Below are 17,143 nucleotides of genomic sequence, written 5' to 3'. Positions count from 1 at the left end.
ATTGTTGGGGGCACTTAGCTTACATTTTGTAAACCATTTAGAGAGTGATTAAGTGCACTGATAAGTGGTATAGAAATGTACTTGCTATTGCTATTGCAATGTGTGCTTATTCTGGCTTATCAGCTCAAAAAAGTGACCTTCTAAAAAACTTCATATGTAAGTGTATTAATCATAAATGCAACTGATTTACTGCAATGAGACCTTGATATTTGCTAGAGTTTGGTTTCAGGACACCCCCAGCCTGTGAATACCAAAATGTGTGGATGCTCAAGTCCCATTATGCACAGTGGTGTAGTCAAATGGTGTCCCTTATATAAAATGGCAAAATTAAGATTTGCTTTTTGGAATGGATATTTTTGTGGAATATTTTCAAGCTGTGGATGGTTGAATCCGTGGATAAAAAAAAATCTGTGGATGTGGAGGGCTGACTGTTTTAGGCCTTTTTAATTAAATATTCCAAATAAAAGTTTAGGAAGCCAAAAAATAAGCATTGGGCCCATGTGTTCCTCCTGCCTCTCCTCTCTCTTTGGTATTGAAGACATGATCTTTTGAAACCAAAGTTCTCTGTTAGATCTAAAGCAGGCAACAGTGGTTTAATACTAGTTTACTCCTTACCCCTGAAAGAAATGAATTGGATGGTGTGTGAAGAGAAAGTATGTTAACTTAAAAGCTCTTTCACGTGGTGTCATATTGTGACATATTTTAATCAAGTCAAAAACCAAGGGTTGACCTAGGAGAAAACCATTGTTTTCCTCTATAAAAATGTACCCTAGTCATTTCACTTCCATTTTGCATTTTTGAGGGTATGAAAAAGTCAAGGTTTGATTTTAAACTAACTGTACTGTCAGCCCTCAGTTTCCACGGACTTGGCATCCATGGAAGGGGAGCTTTCAGTCACCTCCAGGTATGGAAGTAAAGACTGGGAAACTATGTGGGCATCATGATTTTGAAGTAGCAAATCATGGCAACTTCTGTTAGTGTCATTGGATGTCATCGGAAAAGTTTAAAGTAGAAATCTTTCAAGTATTGTAGCGCAAATAAATATCCAATGGTACTTTTGAAACTCTGATATATTCAGGAGATTCCAGTGCCTGCTTTTGCATCAAAAGAAGAAGCACTCTGGAGTGAAGATGAGAAAAAATTATATAAAGAATATGAGAAGAAAGTTAAGGAACTGAATGAAGAAAGAGAGAAACATCGAAAGGTAAACAGAAATAAGATAGGAAAGAGGATGATCAGGATTCTCATCCTGTAGAACATTCTTTTAGGAAACCTGCCTTAAATAAATACAAATCATTGTTGTATGTGTTAACCAACATGGTTAGTTTTACAGCTTTTTTGAATTTTCCAAGTATTTGATGTTCTATGTGCCTGTAGCTTTTTACATTCAATCCATATAATAAATGAAGGAGAAGACTGTAAGGTGGGAGGCTGCCCATAATTGATATGCTTCCTCATTTGGTTTAGGGATGTAATCCACTGGTTAGTTGCCTTTCTCCATCAGTATATCGTTTCTTCCCCATCATTGTGCTTTTTCCTGCTTAACATCCCTTTATTGCCTATTTTTTTCCATTCCTACCCTGCCCCTCACGTACAATTAATGGTTACAGAAATGATAAGGTAAGCAGAGCTAACCTTAAGGCTGCTAGCTCTACCAATCCAAATACATTATGTATCTGTTCTACCTTTTCCTCCCTTGTGGATGGTGTTCTGGTGAGTAAAAAGGTGGATGTGTGATGGGAAAACATGGAGTAATTACAAATGGAGAATGATATTGGGCCTCCGTGAAATTCCATTTTGAAACAGGGCTACAGCACAATAAAAGCCTTGTTGGCAAACACTGATCTGATCTATAATGCTGACACACACTCAAGGTAAAGACATTGTGTCTTTTCTTCATTAGATTCTGGAAACTGAGTTGAGGAAGCTCCAAGGCTCTATTCAAGAAACTACACAGACATTTGATGAAATTGTGAATAGGCTCTTTGATAAAAAAGTTAACTGTGAAATGGTTATATATCAGGTAAGCTTCAACATATATTCATCAGCCTTGCCTCCCTATAAACTGCAGCCTTACTGTTTCTTTTAAAAAACTTTTTCTAGGAAGAACTCAAAATAACTAATCTCCTTTATTCACTACTTTTGGATGAAGAACTGAGCACAAGAGAATCTGGGCTCCATTGTTACCTTGATAAAAAGAGAAAAGAAAAAGTAAGAATAATTTTTGGAATTTGACAAAATTCATGTAGAATCCCTTCCTTCAGAGACTGACAAATTGCTTCCTTTGTAAATAGTTTCTAAAATCTCCCATAATAATGAACAAAACACCAGTGAGTTCTGTGGAAATGGAGGACTGGTCTCTGGCTCATAACAAATTTAAAAGGGTAAAATTAGATAGGGTATCTTTTATATGAAGAAATCAATATTAGGGCATGAAATAACTTAAACAGTTCCTGGGAAAAATAGTGTAACACTGCATATCAATTGCTCCTACCTGTGTTCACGTAAGTTAAGGGCATGTCTTCCTTATGTTTCAAAAATATCCCAGTAATATCCCTTTTTCATACAGCTAATGTGTAATGAAGCAGTCAAGACAGCCAAAGCAGAAGTAGATGCATTCAGAGAGGCCTATGACATCTTAGTTGCTGAAGATAAAGTAAGAGCCTAAATTCCAGATACCTTAAAGCAGTAAAAAGTTATAGAATTTAGTTCAATAGCCCTATTGGGTTTAATTAGAGAACTGTTTTATATCTTCAACTTAATCAAGGATCCTTTCACTGCTATAGTGCTATGATTACACTTTAACTGCTATGGAAACATCCTGTAGAACTCTGGGATTTGCAATTTAGTAAGAGGTATTTAAAAAGGGTCTAAATACCCTAAAGACATCAGATCCCATCTGGTCTCGAAAACTAAGCATGGTGAGAGCTGCTTACTACTTGGATACCACCAAGAATATCAGGTGCTTTGGGTTATATTTTAGAGAAACGAATTGGCAAAACCTCCTCTGAGTATTCCTTGCCAAACAAAACCCTAGAAAATTCATGGGGGTCGGCAAAGACTAAAGGCAAGTTTAAGGCGCTTATGCGCATGCGCACACACACACACCTTAGCTAGCCCTGTGCTTCACTTGACTACAAACCTCAAGGTTCCGTAGGGTGCAACCGTGCCAGATGAAGTGGAACCATAGCACAATAAGTGGAATAATCCTAAATTGTGATTCACTCATGTGTATGTTTACATATTGTAAGAATGGCTTGGAAACAATAGTAATACCTCACTGCTAAACTGCCAGTGTAATATTTTTGATCAGTTAAGTAAGTATTGGTGTAAATCAAAAGTCTGCAACTTACAGAGCTAGGGATCACAGGGTCTTTTGACTAATTTTGCACCATTCTGCCAATAGGACCATAAGGTGGTTTTATTTATTTAATTGGTACCATATAGGATTACTTTACAAATTATTATTATTATTATTATTATTATTATTATTATTATTATTATAATAATAAAGATCCCTACCTGTGCTTAAGAAAAATTATAATCTTATAAAGGCAAAAAAATATGTTATTTTTAAAATTAAATTTGAGACCATTGTTTAACCAAGATGGCTGAACTACAAAGCCAAAATTGTGTGTTGCCACTAAACATATTTTTAAATTGACATACAGAGTTAAATGTTGGGCTAGCAAGACAGGGGTAAATATTTTGCCTTCATCTGTAATGTACTGGGAGTCTCTAGAATCTCTCAATTAAACTTTGCATTTCACTAGAAAGTTAGCTTCTTACTGTGCAATTTCTTTAAGGAGAAGAAACCCTTTGATCTAAATTAGCTAAAATATTTTCTAAAAATTATTTTAATGATGCATGTGAGAACTAAGGTTAGTGCATATTAATAGGCTCAGTCCTGACTGAAAAAATCCTGTTTTCCTCCTCATTATTAGCTTATGGAACGTGGCTTTAGAAAGGAATTTTCAGATCTTCCTACCCATCACATTGACCAATTATTCAAACTTTACAAACGTCGCCCAAGGTAAGATTTTTTTTTTTAATTGGTTCCAATCGTTTCCTACAAGTCTTTGCATTACCGCATAAAGGATAGCACATTTTTGAAGGTCTTAATGGTTTTTAAAAGTAACAACTAGGTCAGGATAATCATAGTACTACAGTCGGCCCTCTGTATCCAAAGATTTTTTTATCCACAGATTCAAGCATTCACAGGATGAAATATCTACGCACATATATACACCTTCCCATACATATGTGTAGAACTGGAAATACTAGTACTTTGGTTACATTAATCATAGATTAAAAGAAGAGTGGTTACATGGAATATACTTAGACTGAAGAATTGTCCATGTGTAGCTAACAGCAAAGTGAAGAAAGGTAGCCAGAAGTTATAAAGAAATCAGTCTTCAACCAGACAGAGTGAGAATGATGATTTGCTTGTTGGTACTCTGGAACATCGATTGTTAACAATTTTTGAAAACATCAGAATTTAGTCAGTGCTGGGGAATATATTCTACTAGTTGCATGTTTCTTTCCTCTGGATTACATGACCAAGGAGACTGTTGTATTCTTATATGGAGCTGCTGATTTATCAAATCCTCCGAAGAGCAAACACAGGCACAGCCATAAAGGCTTGGAGATAAAGGTGAAGATGAGGAGTGGTCTTAAAAACAAGTGCAGGAAATACAGGGGAATGAGGACTTTTCTACCTATCTATGCATGGGGTTGTAAAAAAAATAGACAGGTACACCTAGAAATATGAAGTGACAGGTGTCAACTGTATTCTATTGCTAACACAACACAGAGAAACACAAAGAAAGATTTAATCCTCATTTATTTCTCATGGTCTGTTATGGAAGGCCTCTCAAGACAAAGGTTCAAGCAGATGCTGCTAACCCATATGGTGATCGGCCAGGATCTGCCAAAGCTTACCAAGATGCTCTTGCCCATTTAATGAAAGCTATTGATGAAATGGATGAACCTGAAAACAGACCTGATGGTATGGACCTTGTCAACTGGGAACATTTTTGTGGAATTAGACGAGCCAAAGTGGAAAGTGAACAGCTGGTATGTACAATTCTTTTCACTGGTCTTTGCTAAAATCATATGTAAATAGTTATACTGAGATCTGAAGGTTATACAGAGATTCAGACCAGGACTGAACTGGGAGGAACTCAGTAGATCTGATCACTCACAGGGTAAACACTTCTGTATTTAATGCATTTCTGATTTTGATATGGAGAGGTCACCTGCTACAATCACTAGTTACTGTCACTAGATTAAAATATTTGAACCGGCTCTGCAACTAGATGAATAAATTCAAAATTTAACATCATTTAACATGCTGCAATGTGAAAAAGATGTAATGCTTGAAAACTTCTTAACATATTTAAAAATGCAAGATACATGCATCTCTGCTAAACAAATTTCATGTATTCTTACTCTTGGCAAAATGTTGAGTTGCAATGTTTACAAAGTGAACTTGTGCAAATGGGTGTTGTTTGCTTAGATAAAGCAAAAAGCACTGACACTAGCGGAGATGCAAACATTCCTTCAGAAGCGGACTGAAGATGATGAGAGAATACGGAAAGACATTGACCATGTTTTTGCTGAACTCAATCTGTAAGTGTTATTATTGTTAACTTTATGTATACCCTGTGTTTCCCCCAGAACTGAGACTCAAGGCAGCTAACATGGGGGTCAGACAGATGGGTGGCTTGGAGTGGCTCCAGCCACAATCAGCCCCCGATCGGCCCAGGACCACAGCAACTGGAAGGCACAGTCCCAAAGCCAGCCACTGCCATGATCCTGAACAGGCTACAAAATAGTAATAGTAATAATAATAAAACAAAACAGATTTTTGCCACTCCTTTTCTGGCTGGCTTTGGGCTGCCTTAAGGGCCCCAGAGAAGTTTCCGGCCAATTTGGAGATATGCATGCCATGCCCCCAACGTGGCCAAAAGCCAGTGGTTTTTGCCCGTCTGTTCGGGCTAGAGTTCACCATTTTAGTAATATTATGGCATTTACAAGTTAAAGCCCTACAACAGTCAATGAAGATCTCAAAGGCAATAAAATTTTACATAATGAGTTTAGGTCATAATCCACAATACCTAGTCATCTTTCTAGTTTGTAATTGTTTCAAATAACTAGGGATGTTTCTTTTTAAATCTGTGTCTATTTCTCCATTGCCTAAATACCATAAAGGTAATCGATCCCATCTGATCTTGGAAGCTAAGCTGGATCAGCTTTGTGTAGTTGAAGGCTTTCTTGGCTGGCATTCATAGTTTGTGGGGGTTTTGGGCTATGTGACCATGTTCTAGAAGAAGTTATTCCTGATGTTCCGCCTGCATCTGTGGAAAAGATGCCAGCCACAGATGCAGGCGAAACGTCAAGAATAAACTCTTCTAGAACATGGCCACATAGCCTGAAAAACCCACAAAAAACTAAGGATCAGCTCTGTTTAGTATTTGGATGGGAAACCACCAATATATACCAGGTGCTGTAGGCTACATTTTAGAGGAAGGAATCAGCAAAACCATCTCTATGTATTCCTCCCCAATGAAAACCCTGTTAAATCCATGCAGTTACCGTAAGTCAACAGGTGATTTGAGGGTGTGTGCATCAGTTATCCCTTGTCACCAAGAATTTATGGAGTACCATATTAAAGCCTACTGAAGTTACAAACGTTTCAGTTCCTAAGACCAAAAAAAGATCAATAACTAGCACCACTTTTAAGTTCATTTGGAACCCCAATTGACTGTGATACAAAGTGATTTAAAGTGTTCACCAAGCTTGTGCTATGATTTGATTTCCCTAGGAATTTTGCAGTGAGACAAATGTGTCCATCTTGTTCTGTGGAGGACTTTTAAAAAATATCTTCCAGTCCCCAGAACTAAAATGTCCTCTGTGTGTGATTTGGGGGCTAAAACCAACTTCAGAAGAGCAAATATCTTCTCAAATTTTCTTTTCTCTTCTTCCCCGCATGCTCCCAAAATTTCCTCTGGAGGGTCCCAGACCATTTGCAAAATTGGAAATGGGGTACATAGGGCAGTTGGATCCACTAGCTGTGTCCATTCAGGTGGAGAAGGGACAAAGTTGGATTCAACCTATTCTGTGTTTCTGACTCTGGAGCAAAAACATATCCATTACTGAACATATACTATTATTTTATCCAATTATAGACTTCGAGAGCAGAAGATGAGATTTCAGTTAGATTTGATGGTCCAGTTTCTCTTCAAACAAGGACAAGTGGAACTAGAATCTACCAATTTAATACCAGATTATACTGATGCTATTCTCATTAACAGGAGCATTATTGAAGAACTGAACAGCGTAATCCGGGTAACAAAGTTTTGGTGCAAAATAACTCATCTGATTTAATTACATTTCTAAATTACATTTTTTGCTCCCTTGGTTCCCATTCTATATCTTTTAATAGAACAAAGTTTTAACTGTAAGTCACTTAAAATTCACACATTAAATACCGCCTCTCCCCGTATATTCCGCCCCGCACCCTCAGAACATCTGGGCAGCAATTACTTAGGGTACCGGGGGCTAGGCTCACCTCCACTATGAGGAGGACTTTTTCCATCGCCGCCCCGGCCCTTTGGAACACGCTGCCTACAGAGCTCCGCTCGGCCACCTCCCTGGCCCAATTTAGAAAGGACTTGAAAACCTTTCTATTTCAGTCTGCATTCCCCGAATAAAGTCCAACCAGACCTCCATCCCTCTTTAAGGGCAAGAGGATCGGCTAACGGGGCTTTTAGTTATGTTATTTTAATTTTATTGTATGTATTTTTTACTAATGTATGTTGTTCATTTGTATTGTTATTTTACTGTGAACCGCCCTGATCTTTGGAAGGAGCGGTATAAAAATAAAAAAATTATTTATTTATTATTTATAAATGGACAAAGTAGGTCTCTTTCTCTGAAAAAAAAGTTTTCACCTTCTTTATCATTACATCTGAGTTTAGGAAATGCAGTTTGCCTTTTTGCTGAGAGAAACAAGTTATTAAAACTACATACTATGTTTCTAGGCTCAAGGAGAAAGAAAAATTGCCAGCATGGTGGAAAGCAAAGATTTCCGTAAGGGTATATTTCAGCTGGAATGGGAACATAAAAAAATGCAGATGCAGGTGGAGGATCTAAACCAACAGGCTCGGGATATTCAAAAACTCAATGTTACAAAAGATCACCAAATTGTAAGTTACTATCCCAAAATGCATTATTTTTTGTTTTTGTTTTTAAAAAATAGAAACATTTGCACAAATATATGTTTGAGTAATTTGGTTGTAATCATTAATACTTGCACCTTTCCACCATGTACCGCACATACAAAATACAATGTTTTTCCAGTTGCATTTTATCCCAGAATGGTTTTTGTGCTGTATAATTTTCAGATTATTGCTGCATGCTGCAGTCCGGATGCGTTATCTATGTGAAAAAGTATTTTATAGGCTAACATATCAGGAATTGCTCTAATACAGTAGGCCCTCAATATTTGGTTGGGTTTGGTACCAGGACCCCTTGTGGATACCAAATTCCATGGATGCTCAAGCCCTATTATATACAGTGGAATAGGAAAATCATATCCCTTATGTAAAATGGCAAAATCAAGGTTTGCTTTTTTGGATAACACCCCCCCCCCCCATTTTTTCAAGCCATGATGGTTGAATCTGTATATAAAGAATCAGTGGATACAGAGGGCCTACTGTATTTGTATATAATGACCCATTAAATCAGAAGTCCTATGGTGGTATTCTATTCACATCTGGAAACATTAACTCCCTTAGCTTGATTTTCTCTGCTTTTCATTCCACAGTTCTTGTCAGCAGTAAACTATGATAGCCATATCAATCGTGAGGTCTCAATAATGGAAGGAACCCTTAATTTTCTAGATAAGGTAAATTTCCTTGGGATATATGCTTACTAACCAAACACATGTGAAGCATCCTGAAGCAGACAGCCAACTTAGTTCAGATCATACAATTACCATTATTATTCATAGCATTGGCTTTCTTTTTTTCTTGATTATCCTATCTTTCACCCCAAATGGGAATCAAATTAAATAAATCCAATCAGGTCTTTTCCATTGATTTCCACTGCTTATCTTCCTAGACTTGTGACACATCAACAGATTGTGATTTTAAAAATGATAAAAAATAAGTCTACCTAGGAAATAAAAACTTGCCTTCACAGCTTCTCACCCAATCTCTTTCAAACAAATGTGTTTAATTTGTTTTTCAATTGCCAGGTTCACAAGAAAAATGTGCAGCAACGAGAGAAAGTCACCAAAGAGCTAGAGAAGCAGATAAGTCTGAAAGACCTGGCAAACCAGAAGCTCAGCAAAGAATTACAAGAAATGCTTGTTACTGTGTCAGAAAGGCGCCATATTCATGATGCTACTGGTGAGTCATATTCTGGTGGTTTTTGGTGGTGTTTTTCTGACACAAAATTGAATTCACTGTACGTATTTCTTTCTCCTGAACATGAAGTGTGCCAATTATGCTCATTCCATCATGCATCCATTATAAACAGCATTCTTTCCCTAACCCATTCATCTTGGTATCAGCAGTAGTAACAGGTGAATTAGTTCTAATACTTTGCTTTGCTCCCACTGGTTAACTGTGCCCAAATATGCAGGCTTTTCTGCTAATTCCATTTTCTTTGGGGTTTCTTCAGTTTCATTTTGTTTCTATGAGGGTTGTTATTCTCACATCACTGATTACTGCACATTCAATGCAGAGTCAGTGGTATTGATCAGGATGAAAAGGAGGTAAGTTGCCATTTATTGGCAGCAGTAAGGAACAACAATAATCCTGATAAAATTTGAAAAAGCAGATCACACAGATGAGGCTGGCAATCTGTTATTCATTCCTATGGTTATATACAGTACATTGCTTTTGTTTTTAACAGACTCAGAGGCGCTTAAAGAAAGAATTACTAAAGAGCGTTATGAGGACATTGTACAACGGCAGCAGCTTGTGGATCTTGCAAAGGCCCAGGCCCAGGAGTTGTCTGTCCTTCAAGATGAAGTGGAGAGGCTGAGAATGAGAACATTCCCAGCTTTCTTTGATGTGCAAGAGTACTAGCAAGAAGACGCTTTGATGACAACAGAAAAATAAATACACTTGTGGACTTACAAGAGTCTACAAGAAAGTGGGGCCTTTCTTCCCCTTTTTAAAAACACTTAATATTTTACTAGACTACAGCAGCTTTATAGATGTTTCTTTAACTCATTTTGAATCTGTAAGAACTGGTATGGTTTACTATGGCCTAAAGCCAATTGCTAGTCCCAACCACATTGAATCAAATTTAAGTGCTAATTTACCAAGTTCCCATTGATTCAGTGGATCTACTGTAATTGGGACTATCAGTTGGTTTTAGACTTATACATGTTACAATGGAATAAACTAAAGAGTTCATATCGCTATTTGCTCTGGTCATGGTGAGTTTTATCAGCTGGAATCAAACAGTCCAGCTTCTCAAAGAATAAAGAACTAGAAAGTACAACAGGAATAGTCTCCTAGGGAAGACTGAAAACAATAAAGAGGGAAAAGCTGGGAGAATGGAGCCTGGAAGCAAGATTCATGAAGCAGTACATAGTAGGTAATAGTATCAGCTCTTAACACTCACAGTGTGAGTTATTATGCAACATATGCAACCCTAAACATAGTTATTATGAAGTGCCATTGAATAAGATAATTAAATCTCTTCAACTTTACACATTTGCCTTAAATGGCAACAGAATACATAGGATTTGGGTCCATTTTAGCCATTTCCTCTGTCTAGTAATTTGGGGTGGAGGATAAACAATTACATTAAATTAAAAGGGTGGTTGGATGTGGAATCTATGAACAGTTCCTTGATATGCCTATTTTAATGAACGTAAAAGGAAAATCTGTTGAGAAATTATATTGCCTTTCCTTCACTTTGAGCATTTACTAATTCAATAAGAAATTCAAGGAACACTGAATTCTTGCAGGGTTAAAGTTTGTATGTATTATAAATTAAAAAAACAAAAGCATTTTAATGCTTACATTCTGTAAAGATATACACCTTTTCACTAGAAAATATACAATCTATAACAGTACAGCCAACTTTTTTCACATTTTTAAGGAAAAGCTTTGCCAAAAAGAGATTCTTCTCCCTATGAAAAGCATGTGGTATCCACAGCAGTCCAGAGATACAATACAATAAGAGGGTCATCTTTCCAAGGGTAAAGTAAAACAAAAAAAAAGTGTTACTACACATCTGTAAAATCTTCTTCTGTTCTGTTATAATGTAACAATTGATCATCTAGTCCAAAGTTGTCTATCAGTTGTGTAATACTTAATATCTGGCTATCTGTAGATAAGGCTGTTTGTAGCTCATATAGCATTGCTTGAGAACTGCTTCGCCATTTTGATATCAAAGACTGCAGCTCTTTTGGATTGTTCTGAAACAGAAAGAGGCAGAAAAACAACGATCTGTGATACAACAGAAATGGGCTAAAAGTGAAATATGTACAAGTTACACATATTTGTAAAAAATAGGAACTCCCCAAAATTGATTCAACACCCAATTGCTATTTTGATTGTCCATGGTCTCTGACACTGTTCACTGACCACTAGTTGCATTCAACTAATGCAAATGCCATTATGCTAATGGTCATCACGTTCTAGAGCAGATTCCCAGAGTGGGTGATGGAAAGATCCAGGGGGGCCTTCTGTCAAAGTATTGGCATGCAAGCAAGACAAGGGGAATCTGTGGCGTTTAGATCCATGGTGGGGATATACGTTGTGTGCAACTTCTCTTTTAGGGTCCCTTAAAACTATTGCACCACCTCATTGATTGCTTCATATGGTGATGTCTTTTGCTTTTCGTCAGCCCACATAAGCTTACTCCTGTGGTGTCATTTTGGGACAGCTGGACTGGAGTGAGGAGTTAGAGCATGTGGTAGCAGGGAAGAAGTGGATGCAAAAAGGAGCTTTCACATTTGGGACCCTGCTTAAACATTGAGTTTTGCGAGGATTTGGCTGGCAGTTTGGAACTGTCCTGCTGCTCCTGCTTTCTTTTGTTGGGCAGTCCAAGATAACAGGTAGAGGAAGGAACAGAGTGTGTGTGACTTGAATATGTGTGGGGAAGGCATGTCTCTGGGGAAGGGAGAGAAATATCCTGGGTCATTTCTTCAAAAAGGGCCTTTGCCTCTCTCACACTGAGAGTACAGTACTTCCTTGCCAGGCAGAAAAGTGGAAAGCCAGCTGTGCCCCTCTCCACCCCAGCAAAGGAGGACTGAGAGCCCTTCTTCACCGGGTAAAAGCTTCTGCCTTTGCATCCAGGGAGCAGCTACTGAGACCTTCTCGCCTGTACTTGCCTTTGCCACAAGGCCAGCACAGGTGAGAGGTTTGTCAGTTGATGCTCAGCTAGCTGCTTGGTTGTTATTCTCAGGGTGACAGTGCAAAGGGAGCAGCAATCCAACATTAGCAACTTGATCACTATGAAGGTTCCATCTTTTCCCCCCTTCTCCTCACTCTCCTTACCAGCCAGGCAAAAGCAACACCCTCCCCTCACCACTTTGCCAGACTTAGCATCCCCCACATTTCCAAAATCCGAATTGCAAGTGGAAGAGGTGGATCCTTTGTGGTGATCAGATTGCTATCAGATTGAAAGTGGAAGGAGTGTGGAAATGTGTTTCTTTTGATTGGCTGGGAGGGATAGTGAGGTGGGGGTGAAGAGATCGATCTTGATATGCATCAGCTATAAAATTGCGAATGGTCAAAACCGTGAATCTGAAACCTGCAAATGTGAAGGGATGACTACGTCATATTGCAATGAAACACAGAACTGATATTACAGTATATCTTCAGAGAGAAATGTAATTTCCTTCTTTGGGATCTGTTATTCACTGGTTGAATATGGATACACTGCACATTACCAAACCAGGCTAGCATTTGGGCTGATTTACTTCAGTCAATTTCAATACTTGAAAAAAGTATTAAGAAAAGGTCTAGAGAGCAAAAAAGGTTTGGCTTTTTCTAAAGTTTACTTCAGTGGAACTGAAACACCCAGATTTCTCACACATTTCATTTTAAAAAGCGAATTTCAGTAATGTATCTTTTCACCTTTGATCTGTACATCTGGACCAGTTTGAGCCTTCGGAGAAGTTCCTCCTTTTCCTGAACCTCCTTTACCAATGTCATCTTTTCTTCCAATAACTCCAATTGCTTACAATCTTTTCCCAAAGAAGTAACTTCTGTAGAATTCTGTGTAGTCTTACATTCAGACATAGAGAGTTCTCTCTCTTGGATGGTACTTTTCAAACAACTGACTCCATCAGGAACTTTTTCCACGTGTTCATCCTTGCCTTGTGATACACAATATGATTCTTGTTTAGATGAAGACTCCTCTTTGTAAGTACTGCAGTTGTTTTCGTCATCTATTTTAAGACGCTTCGTTCCAGTAAAAGTTGAATGAAATGACCGTCTTGCTTTCTTCAAACGTTCTCTAAGGGTTGCACTCATTGGCTAAAGTGAAAGTAAGAAGGTACCATTAAAAGGAACAAACATTATTTTCTACTTTATTAAACTGAAAGTTGGGATAATTACAACAATAAGCTATTATTAGGTAACACATGATATACACATGAGGTTGGAAAGTTGTCTTTAAAAGTAATTGACTAGTTCCAAGTTAACGTTATGGTTGCAGTCTTTAAAAAATAACTTTACTGTTGCTCAAAAATTACTAGTTACATTTAAAATTCCATCTGAATGGTATAAGCCATTGACCAGTGTAAAGCCCATTTTCCTCCCGACATCCTCATTGCCTCCATCAGAGCACAAGGCAGCACCTGGCCCATCTTATATTTTTCTCCACCATCCAGTGAGGATACAACCCCACAACTATACAAGCATCTAAATAGTTACACCACACGAATGAAGTTATCCCTCACCAAATTACAATGATAATGTACGGTAGTTGATACCTTCATTATTGGAGAAATGAATGATAAATAAACCAGTGATAGGTATACTGAAGTCGACCTCATGTATAAGTCAAGGGCAAAATTACAGATTTTGATATGACCCCTCTATAAGTCGAGGGTAAAATTTAAGGGTATGTGACAAAGGATATATAGGATGAAACAAAGGAAAGTGATGCCAGACTACTAAAGGCTGGATAGATGAGAGAGCAGAGGGGCAGGACACATTTCAGTTTTGTCTTTCACCAACCCTTTTTATAAGAGTTAAAGTACAGTACTTACATTGACCCATGGACAAGTCGACTAAGCTTTTTTGGGTCAATTTTTTGACTAAAATTTCTAGTTTTATACATGAGTATATACAGTATGTACAACACTGTTGTCTTAAAATGTTCTATTGTAAGTATAGCCCAGGGTTACATTATTCTACATAACACCAAGTTATTAACAATTAGGAGGTAATAGCAAGGGAACTGGACATCGTAAGGTTACATACCTGTTTCCCTAAGGAGCTGCTGCCTTTCTGATCACTGTTCTCTGGAGTGGAGCACAGTGATACAGCTTCGTTTAACACAGTTGATTCCATTCTGAAAATTGCCTAATTTATTTGGAAAGAGAGAGAAAGATGAAGCAGGCAGGTCCCACTTGCCAAACTATGACTTTTTTTTAAATACACTAGCTTAAGTTCCCCATATCCTACTAATAAAAATGGAGTGAACTTGTTGTAGATTTCTTTTCCTTAGAGAGATCCAGGAGCCATGATTGAAAAGGAAACATAAGTGCGGTACAGACTACCCAAAAGGGTGGCCTCCTGGTGCCTGTTTTTCCGCCGGTGGAAAGCCGTAGCCGCCAAACCGTGTGGATTCCCTCCAGCGGAAAAAGAACCAGCCATGGCACACTCGTTATGTAAATACTGCGCAGCGCTGTGTGGACGTTGTGCGGCGCTTATGTAACAGTGGTGGTGCCTGTGTATACAGGGCGCCACCATTGTTACATCCTCGTCACGTGCGAGGGTTGCGAGGCATACAAATAACAGAAACACCATGTTTTTACCTGAGAGGACACCTTTCTAGGAATCTCTAGGTCCTCCAATGGAACTCTGTGGTCAACGTCCGACAGACACTGACCATAGAACTGCGCTGGAGGAGCTACAAAGGCCCATTGGAGTGTTCTCTCCAGCAATCTCTAGGTCTTTCACTGCAACTTTTAGTTAAAGTCAACCATAGAGTTGCACTGGAGGACCTAGATCAGGGGTAGGCAACCTGTGGCCCGTGGGCCGGATGCGGCCCGGCGAGGCCTTGGGACCGGCCCCAGCCTGGTCCTGCCACCGATTGCCACCGGGGCCTGGGGGGGGCAATTGTCTATAGAAGCCTCAGAAACATGCATTTATATTAACACTTTTTAAAAAATCAGCAAATTTTTTTGGTTGTCCTCCTTTTTTTTTAAAAAAAGTGTCTTCCATTTGAAAATTTTGTCCTACATTTGTCCTGGTTTATTTATATATTTAATTTTTTTTAAAAAAAAATATTTAATTATTTGTTTTTTGGCTTCGGCCCCCCAGTTGTCTGAGGGACAGCAACCCGGCCCCCGGCTCAAAAAGATTGCCTACCCCTGCCCTAGATATTCCTAGAGAGAACACATTAATTAAATCTGTGAATAGTCAAATCCGCAAATATGGAGGGATGAGTGTACATCCAAATTTCCGGAGCCTTGATTCCAGAGTGAATCAAGGCAAGAACTTCTCCGAAGGCTCAAGCTTTTATAGTGCTTTGAACAAAGAAAACTAAAATCACATTTTGCCGGTTACATTTGACTTAAACATTTACATCCCTGTATATTCACTGGATGTCCTAAGATACGTCTCTGTCCCTCGTGGGTTACTCATCAGTCAGTCTTTTATCCATATGTTTTGTTTCATTGTCCTGTCAGGCCTTTGTTCATGCAGTACTTCCTTTTATTTGGGTTAGAATCTTAAGTTAGGAGCCATTTCCCAAATTGATTACATTCCAAAACAGAGAATAATAATAATAATAATAATAATAATATATTTTATTTATATACCGCTTTTCCACAGACCAAATTATTAATTTATTATTTAACATTTTTATTATTATTGTTATTATTATTATTCCTCCTATTATACTCCTCAATTAAAAATGGTGTTTGCACGTGCAATATAGTAACAGGAATAAGGAGTAACAAATATATATTTGTTCCTCCTTACTCCTACTCCTGTAAAAAACATATTACTACTTTACTCCTTACTCCCCAGCCCTGGAAATAACCAGCTTGACACGACTTTAATTTGCCAAGGCTCAATGCTGTGGAATCCTGGGAAGTGTAGTTTGTTGTGGCCCCAGAGCTCCCTCTGACAGAGAAGGCTCAATGTCTGACAAAAACTACAACTCCCAGAATTCCCTCGCATTGAGCCAGGGCGGTCTCAAGGTGGACTATTGGTTGGACCTTGGCTTTAAGGGACTCAAAAGTGCGGATGGGTCTCGTTTCTCCTTCTTCCCCTTCAAGTCTCTAAGTGCTGCGCCTCAGGGCCGCTGCTTCTACCTCCTCGACGTTCGATCTCCTTCCGCCCCTTTTACCTCAGAAGCCAAACAGTCCACAGTCTAAGAGAGGGCTCAGGCAGCAGCGCAGAAAACACCATCGCTACAAATCTCCCGCTGAAAGGGAGGAGGGGCGGGAAATCTCGCGAGTCGCGATATTTTAGAACTTGCTTCCACTCTGCGCCTGCGCCGTGGTTTCTGGAAAGGGAGGGGGAGGAGGGAGCTGAGGGGGCGTGGCCAACGGTGCATCTAGATCAGCTGTTGGACTTCAGCTCCCAGAATCCTAGAGTATTGGCCAACATGCCTGAGGCTTCTGGGAGCTGAAGTCCAAAAGGACACTTTAAGTGCTGTCTTTCCATCCATGGCATCTAAGGGAGCTTTCCCTGCCAAAGAGGGCTGGTGCCTCACCAAACTACAAATCCCAGGATTTTGTAGGAATGGAGCCATGGCAATTCAAAGTGGTGTCAAACTGCATTATGCGCCAAAACACACTGCAGAAATAATCCAGTCTGAGACCATTTTAACTCCCCTGGCTCAGGGGTAGGGAATCCTGGGAATTGTAGTATATTCTGGCCGCAGAGCTCTCTGGCAGAGAAGGCTCAATGTCTCACAAAACTAC

General features: G+C 38.8%; 2 protein-coding genes across 8 annotated transcripts in view; one reads left to right on the top strand and one right to left on the bottom strand.

Annotated features, from left to right (window-relative positions):
* The window catches only part of CFAP43 (cilia and flagella associated protein 43), a 74,590-nt gene extending 63,250 nt beyond the window's left edge, over positions 1 to 11,340 (top strand). For 2 of the 4 annotated variants that reach the window (XM_089509828.1, XM_089509826.1), the window contains 12 exons: positions 1,079 to 1,204; positions 1,904 to 2,023; positions 2,104 to 2,211; positions 2,570 to 2,656; positions 3,945 to 4,033; positions 4,869 to 5,076; positions 5,519 to 5,631; positions 7,191 to 7,350; positions 8,046 to 8,210; positions 8,831 to 8,911; positions 9,263 to 9,416; positions 9,925 to 11,340. In XM_089509828.1, the coding sequence (XP_089365954.1) occupies positions 1,079 to 1,204; positions 1,904 to 2,023; positions 2,104 to 2,211; positions 2,570 to 2,656; positions 3,945 to 4,033; positions 4,869 to 5,076; positions 5,519 to 5,631; positions 7,191 to 7,350; positions 8,046 to 8,210; positions 8,831 to 8,911; positions 9,263 to 9,416; positions 9,925 to 10,100 (1,587 nt within the window). In that variant the 3' untranslated portion in view covers positions 10,101 to 11,340. Of the gene's footprint in view, positions 1 to 1,078; positions 1,205 to 1,903; positions 2,024 to 2,103; positions 2,212 to 2,569; positions 2,657 to 3,944; positions 4,034 to 4,205; positions 4,813 to 4,868; positions 5,077 to 5,518; positions 5,632 to 7,190; positions 7,351 to 8,045; positions 8,211 to 8,830; positions 8,912 to 9,262; positions 9,417 to 9,924 lie in introns of those variants that run through there. The other 2 variants (XM_089509827.1, XM_089509829.1) reach the window with 2 other exon arrangements.
* SFR1 (SWI5 dependent homologous recombination repair protein 1) lies at positions 10,946 to 16,695 on the bottom strand. 4 transcript variants are annotated; one of them, XM_089509830.1, is made up of 4 exons: positions 16,433 to 16,695; positions 14,466 to 14,567; positions 13,113 to 13,514; positions 10,946 to 11,446 (listed from the first exon to the last, which is right to left on the bottom strand). In XM_089509830.1, the coding sequence occupies exons 2-4, from the start codon at positions 14,553 to 14,555 to the stop codon at positions 11,255 to 11,257; spliced, it is 684 nt and encodes a 227-aa protein (XP_089365956.1). In that variant the 5' UTR covers positions 14,556 to 14,567; positions 16,433 to 16,695; the 3' UTR covers positions 10,946 to 11,254. The 4 variants fall into 4 exon arrangements, with proteins under 4 accessions (XP_089365956.1, XP_089365957.1, XP_089365959.1 ...); XM_089509831.1 differs by having other exon boundaries at positions 16,529 to 16,695; XM_089509833.1 differs by lacking the exon at positions 16,433 to 16,695 and adding an exon at positions 16,228 to 16,411.
* Positions 16,696 to 17,143: the final 448 nt, after the last annotated feature.

Source organism: Sceloporus occidentalis, unplaced genomic scaffold, assembly GCF_023333645.1.
Source record: "Sceloporus occidentalis isolate IW3139 unplaced genomic scaffold, rSceOcc1.0.p SCAF_2, whole genome shotgun sequence".
NCBI classification, from domain to species: domain Eukaryota; kingdom Metazoa; phylum Chordata; class Lepidosauria; order Squamata; family Phrynosomatidae; genus Sceloporus; species Sceloporus occidentalis.
Note: the sequence above shows the minus strand (reverse complement) of the source record. Positions and strands in the feature narration are given on the sequence as shown.